This window comes from Pteropus alecto, unplaced genomic scaffold (genome assembly GCF_000325575.1).
Source record: "Pteropus alecto unplaced genomic scaffold, ASM32557v1 scaffold152, whole genome shotgun sequence".
NCBI classification, from domain to species: Eukaryota; Metazoa; Chordata; class Mammalia; order Chiroptera; family Pteropodidae; genus Pteropus; species Pteropus alecto.
In genome coordinates this window covers 10,642,843-10,655,349 of record NW_006432227.1, presented here as the reverse complement: position 1 = coordinate 10,655,349, position 12,507 = coordinate 10,642,843, and the positions used below count along the sequence as shown (strand labels likewise).

Below are 12,507 nucleotides of genomic sequence, written 5' to 3'. Positions count from 1 at the left end.
CCAATGAAACCGAATCGTACAGATTTCGTTAACACAGCAGTGGGGCTAGAAATGGAGAACTTCGAGATGGGCACACATTATGCTCAGATTAGCAGGAATAACTGCCTATCTCCTTTCTCATCTCTCTCTCCCCTCTTCTTAAAACTAGATATTACTAGATATTCATCAAAACATTTACTGCATATGAGGGCCCAAATGATCACATATTCAAAGATAACTGTGTTTTTGTTTTGTTTTGTTTTGTTTTTAAAAAAGTATTGTCATATCTAAATTGGTATATTGGTCTAATATTTAATGTTTACAAATGGTCAACAAGCCTTTAAAATGCAAACATTTCCTAAAATGTTCACTAGCTTGATTTCCAACAACTATCACCTAAAGTTAAAAATCAAACATCAAAAAATTCAAGTAGGCTTTACATCGTGTAAGGGGAAACCCCTTTTAAAAATTTCATGCTATCATTTCCTCATTCAAGAAGAATACTTATTTACATATGCTTCTACAGGTATGTTAGGTTAATTTTATGTCTCTTCCTGCTAAAGAAAATTATTTCCTGGAATTGAGAGATGCATTCCTAATATTTTAAAGTGTTAATATAAACTACCTTTTAAATTTATCATAATATTTAAAAAAAAAAATAAAGATTACTAGCAAGTGAAATACACTCAAGAAGAAATATATACCACAGTTACCTTTTGCCTGGTCCCAAGTCCTCACCTTCAGGCATTTCTGCCCTTTAAAAACGCTAAGACCGGGGAGAAGGCTGCAGCACTTCCGTGCCTCAGTGGTTTCTTCTCCACTCTCACGATGAGTGTCAGCAGGGAAAAGCCCCAGGAGTCAAGTTCTTTCCTTTTTGGAAAAAAAAGCACCCCTCCCTTACTCAGAAAGTAGGTGTTTACAAACTTCCAAAACGCCTGCCTGCCTTGAATGAAACTCAGAGCCGAGTTATCATGACTCTCCCCTTCTAAAAATAAATAGGTCACCTCTTACTCCCAGTACCATGACAGGCAGCTGGGAGAAAGCACTGCCCAGCATTTTCTGTCCAGTCGTGTGAGAAGGTGTCACCACCCAGCTATTAACCTTTATTGGGATGACTTCACCTAGGCCTGCCTACTCTTTCTCTTTCCTTTTTTTCCCTGGCATGACCAGGGTGGCCACGGGGAGCTTGAAAATTCAGCCTGGGCTATCAGATCTCCAACACACAGGAGGGAGCAGGAGGGCAGAGATCAAATGGGTTGTACGAGCCACAGCTGAGAGATTTGTTTGTTCTGGGAATGCTTAGCCACTCTGCAAAAGAGAGAGAGAGAGAGAGACAGAGAGAGAGAGAGAGAGAGAAAGAAAGAGAAAAAGAAAAAGAAAGGAAAAAAAAGCCAATAAAAAAATTGTTTTGAGGGATATTGTTTTGCAAGAAAAATCTTTCCTTGGGTCATCTGGATTTCTCAACTCAGAGTAATATGCACACAAATAATATGATGAGTCCATATGTTCCTCTGGGCAATATGGTTTCTCCTGCAGGACTTCCGTCTGTCATCAGGGAGCGACTTGACAATGGCACATGGCCAAGCTGTGAGCCTCAGATGTTTTTAAAGCTTGGCTCATCACTGTGTAGGAGGCACCAATCACTACGTATCCTCATTTGTTGCAACTTCTAAGAGCAGGACAAAAATCACTTCGATTGTACTTGCTTCTAAAAAGGCTGGGAGAAAAGTCTGCACCTAGGTGGTCCAAAGGTACAAATTTCCATTTATAAAATAAGTAAGTCAAGGGGATGCAATCTACGGCATGGCGACTAACAAAACTGTGAAGGTACAAATTTCCATTTATAAAATAAGTAAGTCATGGGGATGCAATCTTTGCTGTCGCCTGGCTATCTGAATGGCGACTAACAAAACTGTGTGACATGTTTGAAAGTTGCTAAGAGAGTAGATCTTAAAAGGTCCCATCACAAGAAAAAAAATTTATAACTATGTGGTGACAGATGTTAGCTAGACTTACTGCGATTTCATGACACACACAAATATCAAATCATTATGTTGTACGCCCGACACTAATATATGTTATATGTCAGTTATATCTCAGTTTTTAAAAATAGAAAGTATATCTCCTTCCTCATTAAAAAAATTACTGAGATTCCTTTAGGAATGCACCCTAAAAGCTTTTATAAAACCTCGAAATCATTTTTTTTCCCTGATTGGTGATGTTAAGTAAAGCAGTAAACAAGATCTAATTATTATGAAACAATAGATTTTTCTTTTTCAGAATGTCCTTGTTCCACTGTCACATCATAGCTAATCCTGGCAATATTCAGCTGACGTCTATTTCACATTTATAGGTGTCGAAGTGATTTCTAAAGCATTAAAGAACTGAAAAGTTGAAGCGAATACCATATGAATCTGCTTTCTGTTGATGGTGTTAGCTGTTTTGTGATACACGCCTATCGTCATTGAAGACGGTTCTTTCATATTTCACGCAACATCTACAGTGTTAGACTCCAAAGTCTAAGGTGAAGTCAGTGCAGACACTCAAACCCATAACTCAAATACTGTTGACCTTGAAAGTACAGTCACAAGCAGAGCCCTGGAGATTGGCTTGTGCGGGCGGCTGCGGGAACCACAGCAACGTGCGGTGCCGGTCAAGGACCGAAAAGCTGAAGCGCTGACAATATTGTCAGTGCGAGTATTGCAGCATTTTCATGTAACCTTATCTACGAAAACAAAAACGCTAGTTCTGCGATCTAACTCTCAGTTCTGACGATTCTATCCCACTAATTCTACTTCTGGTTCCCCGAGCTCCTGCCTTGCTGTCGCCTGGCTATCTGTGAGTGTCGCTGCTGCAGAACCGAGCTGCTGGTTACTTCAGAACTGGACATATTGCTGGAAAACCGCCTCTCGGTCTTAAAGGACAAGTAACCGATAAGGGCTATAACAGGTGACCTGCCTGCCGCTACCATGGACTAAAATACTTCCTTTAAGCACTCTTTCGTGTATTTTTAAATTACTTGCTCCAACCACAGATTCCTTTAGGCATATTTGTTTTAATTTCTTGAAATTCACAAGGACAAGAAGGGAAAACGCGGATAGCACAGATGACAGAAACCGAGAATGTGGCTACACGACTGACACAGTGGATGGCATCCTCACATCGGTGACACCTTCCGCCCTGCAGGGGTGGGGAGCAGGGGTGCCAAGGGGTCTTTCGTCAGTGCTAACCTGAAATCCACAGGGTATATCGAATTTAAGGACTCAGAGAATACAGAGGTGGGAGAGACCCTGAGGGCCACAGAAGCTATCGAAGATTTGCAGAGGCTGAAACGGGGGCCCAGCAGTTAGGTGACCTGCTGGTGACAAAGCCGGGGGCTGACTCCAGCTGAAGAGACAGCAGAGTGCACACATTCTGGCAAAAGTGTGGCCAGACACTTCCATAGTTTAAGTTTTTTATGTCCACACGCGTTCAAAATCCCACTGACAGGATTCTTGCCGAAATAGGTTCTTGAGCACATACCCAAGGACGGGCCCAGCTGAAAAAGAGCTCAGAGGAGCCCGCCTAGAGTTTGGCCGGAGAGAGAGTCTTCATCACCTAAGAACAGGCACATTTTTTTCTTAGATAGCATTCACTGCTACAAACTGTGTGAACCTCCTGAGCCAACTGTCCAACACGACAGCCACCAGCTCTGTGTGGCCACTGAGCACGCGAAAATGGATTTTTAAGATGGACTAGGGAAAAAAGAATGTACAATATCTCATTACTAATTTTTTTATATTGACTACAAGTTGAAATAGCGTTTGAGATATCTGGGTTACAAAAAATATATTATTAAAATGCATTTCACTTGTTCTTTTACTTTTTTTTTTAACTTGGTTACTAAACATTTCTAATGATATATGTAGTTCGCATCCTATTTCCATTGGCCCCTACAGCTCTAGAGCTTCAGTTCTCGGCTTCTTTACAAAACCGACCTAAATTACATATAAAACAAAAGTTACGGAGAGAGCTGACTAACACAGTCTTGCCAATTGTTTCAGAAACATTTCCGGAACCGCTTTTAATCAGAGGAGAAAAAGACAGAGATTACAAAAGGCAACGAACGAGACATTACTGAGAAGCGTCCCCTCAGCGTTCACTCCCTCGATACCCTGGCCTCTGCTTTTCTCCACCTAAAACCGTTTCCTGTCCTTCCTTCCTTCCTTCCTTCCAGCCTCTGAAGACGAGAATAAGATCCCAGAAGTAACTTCTTCAAAGCCAGGCTGCCTCCTGAGTGCTCGATTCCCGCCCTGCCTCTCCTCTCCGATGTGTACGACCGGCGACCTCATCATCTTCTTACCATCCTCGCTCTTCCCCGCCAGCCTGCCACTGGCCACACACCTGCTAGTTGCTAACCTCTGTCCCCTGTCCTTCGCAGCCGAAGGTCCTACCCGGTGGTATGTGGTCATAGAGATATGTATTTACATACTGGTGAAAATATCTAGAAAGGAGCACAGGGGCAGGAGGATAAGGCTATGGGAGGAGAGGGGAGGGGAGGAGGGAGAGGAAGGAAAAGCAGGATAAAGGGCTTAAGCCAAGGTGTTAACTGTGGTTTTCTTCTCTGGCTTAAGAAAATAATGAATATTTTCCGTTTTATACCTTTTGCCTGTCTGTATTTTCTCTTTTTCAGCAACAAATACAAATTGCTCTTACGATAAGAAAATAAATTGTTCTGAACATAGGAAAAAGGAAACAAGTTACTTTTAAATGGAAGGGAGAACATTTTTCTGTGGCTTCCTGTCACTAAAGAAAAAAAAAAACGCTCTTCCCCGTGGAAAACAAGGCCATCGGGAGCATCAGGCTTCAGAACCGCTCCCTCGAGCGCGACCAGTGAGAGTCCCAGCCTTCGGCCTTCGAGGAGCCGACAGTTTGGTAGAAGACACGCGTTGGTTGAAAAAAAGGAAGCCAGCCCTCCCCCTCCCATCGCCTTAAGAGTCGAAGAACTCCCCTCCCCGCCTTCTTCATACGCCGCCAACGACTTCCGACCTTGCCCACACAGAATCTGTGCTTTGCGAAAATTCAGACTATACTTCATCCACTTTGCAACAGTGGAAAAAGGGTATGGAACTAGTATCAAAGCCAGTATATTTCTGGCACAGAGTGGGAAAAAAAACATTTTTCCCTTAGATTAAAAAAAAAAAAAAAACCCAAAGGATCAAACAACCGTATGCGTGCACGGTGTGAATGGTGACGGATATGATGACTCGCCACGATGTGTCACGCTACTGTGAGATGGTCCCCTCTCTTGCTTTCTGGTTGGTGGAATCATACTGAGACGTGTCCTAGATCAGTGGCTTTCAAAGCAATAAAAGCTGATTGATTCCCCAAATGCCATGCCAAACCTTAGTAATATAAGGTACATCAACAAAGGAGTTACTCGGTTTAAATGGGGACAGGGCGCTCACTCCCCCCACAAGGCAGCCACCAGACTGGGGCCTTGGAAACCCAGAGCTGCTCAAGATACAGTTAAAAAGTCAGGACCTAGATCATCTGGACGCCAGGAAGAGGAAGCGGGAAGCTTTTTTCGCCATCTCTTCTCATGATAATTAGAATAGACTCGACTCAGTTACCCATTTTATCATTTTTATCTTTTTAAAGCTTTGCACATGGAGTGTTTTCCCTCAGATTTCTTTTCATCCAAAAATAGCTGGCACTCTAAAACCGACAGAGCCTCTGAAGTTCCCGTCCCTCAGCTTTCTGGTCAACCTTCCTTTTTCTATATCACCCTAGTCCCCAGCCTAACCAGCCCCAGCTGTGCCTCTGCTCCCGGCATAATCAATAATACTCTGCTTTCACTTTTATCGGTGCACCCGTTTGGGCATCAATTGTAGGGTAACTCAATATATCACCATTTTCTTTCCCCTACTTGTCAGAATTTCTATTTTGTTAAGTGCTAGACTGTCATGTCTTGATTGTCACATAATTTGTCATGGCCTCGGTGGGAGGCCACTTAGGTGGAACCAAATCCTTGCCTCCAACTATCTGGCCAGTGAGAGCCGCTCACGCCTTTCCGGTCTTGCCTCTGCCACACCTGCCATCTGACCCCGTCATGGTTAAACTGTGTTCTCCCCAAAAAGATACCGAAGCAAAGCTCTCTGCAGAGTATGGCTTAGAACAGAACAGAGCGCAGCAGTCCAGGGGTCCGCAGCCCTGCGGAGGTGACAAGGCCAGGAGCGGAAGACAGAAATAGGGGAGGAGACTCAGAAAATGGCAGGAAGGAAAGCGAGAGTCTGGGCCGGAGGGAAGCCGGGCGGGGCAGAGGCTGGTGGGGAGCGCCCGAGACTCAACAGCCTCCGAGAGCTGTGCCCTGTGCCGGCCTCATCTCTGTCATGCTGCCCTCTATGGCCGTCTATGGGATGCCCTGACTTTAGAATCGAATATGCTTTTTCATAAAAGTTCATTATGTGTTGTTAAATTTTAAATAGTGATATTTAGGAGTTAATGACCGTTTAAGTTCATGGAGCCGCGTATAAACACCACCGATATAACCCGTCTGCCCACTCGTTCGGTGGGTTCACAGCAGGAAAGCTGGGGTGGTGGCAGATGCAGGAGAAGAGCAGGAAGTGACAGTGAATTAGGGTACAGGACTGGCCTTAGGAAACATGAAGAAAGAGGCCGTCTGGCAACCACTTAAGGAAGAAGGGAGGAACGGCCGACATGAAACAAGGCCGGAGCTGGGACCAGCGCCCTACGCCGCTGGCTGGATTGTACTGTGTCCCATGTCTACTGAGACCCACTTCGTTGCACTAAACACAGTCTCCACAAACCCCTGTTCACGACACCCCCTCTCCCAGGCGCCTGTGGTCACCTGTGGCTGGTTCCATTCCTCCTTACTTCCTCATTCCTTCTCTCCTTAAAACGTACTTGATATGCTTCCATATCACACCATTTTTTTTCTTTATTTCTTCTCCCTCCCATCCTTCCCCAACCTCCTCTGTCACTCCCCGAAATCTATAAAACTCCAAGTATAGACACTGATAAAAATCAAATTCCCTAGGGGGCCGAATGTTACCATTGGCTCCAGCTTTTCCCCTGCGGAACACACCTGTTCCTGAACCATTCTTGTTTTCTTATGTAACGCTCTCTTCTAACGTGTGTTTCAGGGGCAAAGGTCCTTGACAGGCGATGTTCGTTTCCAAGAAATTTAGAACAAATGGCCTTAGGAGAAAAAGAGGTCTGGCAGACTTCACTGCTCTCAGCAAACATATGGAAACAGGAAACTTCTACGATCACAGATCCTGGAGACAGGGGTCTTTGTGGACGGTGAAGTCTAGGGTGACTGAACAACAGTGGCACACAGCCCGAGCTTATCTCGAGCTTAAAAATACAACGCGAGCCAGGGCAGCGACAATCTCCCGTTTGATTATGGATTGCGTATTACTGTTGTTATATGTCGATCGTCCGTAGCACGTGTTGCTCAGGTCAGCGTTAAATATCACTTTTCATTCCTAAATAGCACCTGATAAGATGCTTCTTGGCTATACATTTACCCAGTATTTTGTGGAGAAGCCAAACTAAAATGGAGACTTTCCGGCTCAACAGGCCTACAGTAGTTAAACATTATTTTCATATTAGTTTTGTGGTTATGGGTTGGATGACCAGAAAGCCTCCTTCTAGTCTCTTTTCCTTTGCACCATGTGACACCATGATGGCCTTGGCTGGCTGAGCACCGTCTGCTGACTAGGCCTTGGGTGGGGATAAGAAATCTCTGCAGCCACTGGCAGAACCTATCCTCCAAGCAATGGGGTTTGAGGAAATGTGCCAATATCCTACAGCCTCTAGGCATCTGCGAAGAAGCAGCAGCCCTCTTAGAAGCATTTTCTACAAGAAAAGCTGGGCATCTGCTGATCTTGATGAGTGGGAAAGAAGACTCTTCATGACCACTCCTTGTAGGAAGGCAGACAGACTCCTCCAGTAACTTAATGGACAGGTCTCCTCATTGCCTCAACCCCTGCCTCACTGAACATAAACCCGGCCTCTCAGAAACGTGGTGTCTCTCCTTCAGGCCACCTCAGGGTTCCAAATGACACACTCACAGGAACTTGAAGGTGCCCCGTAAGTGACTTCAGGTCCATCAGGGTCTGAATAAAACTCCTTCGATGAGCACCAAAAAGCAAGAGCTTTAAAAAGAATGAAACAAATCCAAAACCTGAACCTTGAGGAGTCTCAGAAGAGAAACTGGGTCCGGTGAGACTCTGGTGGGTTCTGATTTCCGGCCTCACCCAGCACCCAGCCCCTCTCTCTCCTATAAGCATGACAATCTAATTTTATTTTAATAAAATAGTATAAGTTTAATATAAATATTATTTAATATTATTTTACCTTAATAAACTTTTTGGGGGGGGGGAATAATATTAGCTTACAGATGGGCTGTGAAGGTAGCACAGAGCTGTCCCGTACACCCCTCGCCCGATCTCCCCTGGGGGAACATCTTGTCTGACCACAGTGCCTTTGTGAAAACTGAAAACCAACATCGATCGGTACATTGCTGTGAACCAAACTCCAGCTTTGTGTTTCACTCGCTTTTTTCACTGATGTCCGTTGATCCCTTCCAAGGGCGCATCCAGGGCACCACACTGCGGTGAGTCACCACACCGCCTCAGTCCCCGAGGTCTGAGAGCTGCTCAGCGTTTACTGTTTCATGACCCTGACAAATCTGAGGAGTGTTTTGTAGATATCAGGTATTCTGCAGAGTGTCCCTCGGGTTAAATTGGTGTTTTTCTCTTGATTAGACTGAGGTTATGGGTTTGAGGGAAGAAGACCACAGCGGGGAAGGACACTTTTCGCATCATATCGTGTCGGGGGGGCGGGGTTCGTGACGGCCACGTGACTTCTCACTGGCGATGCGAACTCGATCATCTGCATAGCGCAGAGTTTGCTGGGTTCCTCCACTGCAATGCTTCTGTTTCTCCCTTTCCAACCTCTAGTCTTTGAGAGCAAGTCTAAGGCCACCTACATCAAGGGGGAAGGAGGTGGTGCACAGGGACACAGCTCCACCTCCTGAATGGGCACAGCGACATACATTACTTGGAATTCTTCTGTAAGGAAGGTTTGTCTCTCCTCCCTCCCTCCTTCATTACTCATGCAATCACTTATACCAGTGAGGGCTTATGTGGACTCGAAGGATGTAAGAGTCTAGGTTATACTCCAGTGTTATGTTATTAATTTTGTTGCTTAAACGGTTCCAGACACAAGCTTGTTTGTGCCCACCCTGCCTTCTCCAACGACCCGGAGAGGCCACCCCTCTGCCCTCTTGACACTGGTCCACTAGACCTGTCCAGCTCTGGCCAGTCGACACTTTCCAGCTGAGCTCGGAGTTCATCTCCGCGCACCCGGCCTCCTCTAAGACTATCTCGCTTCCTTCCCACCCGACATCGGCACCAGCCAAGAGGCGACACTGAGACTAAACCCAGAAGTCGAAGGTGGGCTGACACGGGGGAACGAGAGCCTGTGCTCCACACGCGTGCATCCGTTTGCAAGGACATACGTGAGACAGGGCGCTGCAGCTGCTCCTCCATGGTGTGCCAGGTGCTGCGAGTGGTGTCCGCACAGGTGAGCCGTGAGCATGAGTGGGCCATGACAACCTGCCGTGAGCATGCGTGAGCCATGACAACCTGCCATTTTTCTTCCTCTGATGAAATCCCCGGGATTGAAACCGAGCTCAAATTTCCTTCCCACGTGTGCTATTTGTCCTTACCTTCCACATTTCTTCCCTATTTTGAGTATTAGAGGAAGTCCACAGTTTAAAAATGGAAACGAGACTTGGCTCCTTTATCTGTGCCCACTTTTAGCATCGAACCACGGCCGTGTCGTACACACACTCATCACAGGTCTTCCTAGCGGATTCACGCTGCCAGACGCTGCCTTCCTTCTGCTTATTTACAACCAGTGTGAATTTTTTTTATATCAAACTTGACCTTATATTTTTAATAAGACAACAAAACACACAAGTTAGTCATGCCGTACATTACGTGCCCGTACCTACATGACCTAGTCTTAACTAGGTCTTTGCACAGTACAGCACAAGTTGTACTGTGCAAAGACCTAGTTAAGACTCCTCCTGATCTAGCTTCTGTGTCCAGTTAAAATTTAAACATCACCTCAGTCCTAAATATAAGTGAAGAGCAAGGGCCACACTGTGTTAGAAGCTGTAACAGAGGCCGGGAAACCGTGTGTGTTTCCACACCATCTGCAGATGGATGCACAAGAGGGGACATTATGTTTCTATTGTCTTCTAAGGATGACCGGTCCCTTCTTCCCCCTTGAAAGGGCAGCTGCCCTCAAGGAAGGAGATAAACAGGGATTCTCACCAACACTGAGAAAGCTGTTCCCAGGGGCTTCACAATCACATGGAATTACAAACCCCAAAGGCAAAGCGAGGCTTGTCTAGTGGAAACAGGCTTCGGTGAATGAGATGGTGCCTCTCTTGGAACTGTGTGTCCACAGGCCCTCACCTAAACATGGCAGCAGCTGAGGCAGAGCTAGAGACGGAGGAAGAACAAGCACTGGGCTCCCAGGTGCCTTCGGCAGGGTTCCCTCCTGCAGGGGACCTGGTGGTACCTCACGGAGTCCACCATGGGGGTGACAATCATCCCTTTAAAACATGCTTTGCTTTGTTTTACTTAAAGTTATCCCTCAGAAGGAAGATGTGGCCACGTGTCTGCGATCTTACCAAATCCGTCACATACCAGGGCTATATGTTTAATTTCTTTACTTAGAAAAGTACGGCAGGAGGAAAAATGGCTGAAATGACATCAATCAATGCTTGGGAAGCCTTTGGATGTCACAGAGGTTACCTGATAGAAGTGGTAACATGATATTAATAATAATAAAATTAAAGAGAAAGACATTTATCAAAGAATTCATAATTATTTGTGCAGGTGTGACCTCATAAATAAAAGGTTATTATAAATGAGGGTCATTAAGTGTTATTGCCAATAAGCTTTTTAAAATTTTCTTCAAAAAGTAATAAAGTGGTCATGTGATGACCGAGGAAGAGCCTGGTGGGTGCCAGAGCTGGGGGTGGGGGATGAGGGTACAGACTTCCCATTATAAGATAAATAAGTCTTGGGCATGTAATGTACGGCATGACTAACTGCATGTTGTTGCTAACTGTAGTTAACAATACCGTATTGCATATCTGAACGTTGCTAAGAGAGTAGATCTTAAAAGTTCTCATCCCAAGGGAAGGGAAGAAACTGTGTGAGGTGATGGATGTTAACTAGACCTACTGTGCTGAGCATTTCACAGCAGAAACATACCCAAAATCATTATGTGGGACACCTGAAACTTATACGAGGCCGTGTGTCAATTACGTCACAACGGAACTGGGGAAAAAATAAAACTAGGAACAAAGCGATTGAAGTAGTTGTTTATAGCCTGGTACAATTTCCGGTGACTCTACTTCTTAAATGTTCTCTGTCACAGCTTAGGAGTGAAGATAACTTGTTCTGGAAAATGTGTTAGGCTCAAAAAATTGGCCCTCGTTTCAACAACACTGACATGAAGGGAGAAAGGGAAGCAGCATTTTAAAACTAACGTGTTATGTAAATAAGACATGATTTTATATATATACACAACATCACTAAATTATAAAACAGTGGTTACAATCAGCATGAGTAGGAAACTGGACCCTTTAAATTTACAATCAGGGAGCCTATATATTCGAGGTGGCCAGAAACTCTTCCCGGACCTCGGTGATGGAAAGGGGGGCCGTCACCACACATTCAAGGTCTCTTGTTCTGGCACAGACCACATTCTGAGTGCACTGAAATAGCTCTGGCTGGTGTGTGGAAGCCAGTGAGGAGAGAGACCCAGCCCAGGTCCACGGGAATGACAGGTGGCAGAGCCAAGCAGGTTTACTGATGGAGCACTGTGGAATAGGGACACGGTGAAATCAAATATGACTTCCATCTGCCCGCCCCAACGCCACATATTCCTTAAAAGCATATTTTTGAAGACCATCTAATGGCAGGGGATGCTTGACACATTAAAACAGGTTGGAAACCTTTTCTGTAAAAGGCCAGATAGCCAATATCTGCCACAACTACTCGACTCCACTGTCATAGCATGAATAGGTGAGTACGGGCCGCAGTCAGCCAACCCCTGTGTTACATACACACACTGCAAGTTATTATAGAATACGTGTCCATTGCAACTGATTACAGAAAACCATCTGTAAGGAGCTATGTAACCCCAACACTAATAGTGACTATCTCTACGACTCTTATTTTGTGTGCTTTAAGTATTTCTGAAACTTTCCCCACCTACGTTATTCCTTCCATAATCAGATAAACGCTATAAAAAAATAAATTAGTAAAGTCTGGAGCTCTACCTTTAAAAACCTACAAGTAAAATCGAAGTCTGGGATTCTATGTTTTGGGGTCCTGTCCTGGATCATACTTCTTTTAATGAAGATGATTTCACCTAAAGAGGTCGTCAGTAAATAAGGCCTAAACTGGCAGCTGACAAGAGAATAACCTGTCG

At 45.0% G+C, this 12,507-nt stretch overlaps 1 protein-coding gene across 3 annotated transcripts in view; it reads right to left on the bottom strand.

Annotated features, from left to right (window-relative positions):
* Window positions 1-12,507, bottom strand: part of RETREG1 (reticulophagy regulator 1) — an 80,167-nt gene that overhangs the window by 33,274 nt on the left and 34,386 nt on the right. The window contains exon 1 of one of the 3 annotated variants that reach the window (XM_015585718.2): window positions 693-927. The exons of the other annotated variants lie outside the window; for them this stretch is intronic. Within the exon in view, the coding sequence (XP_015441204.1) occupies window positions 693-727 (35 nt within the window). The 5' untranslated portion in view covers window positions 728-927. Of the gene's footprint in view, window positions 1-692; window positions 928-12,507 lie in introns of those variants that run through there. 3 annotated transcript variants of the gene reach the window in all.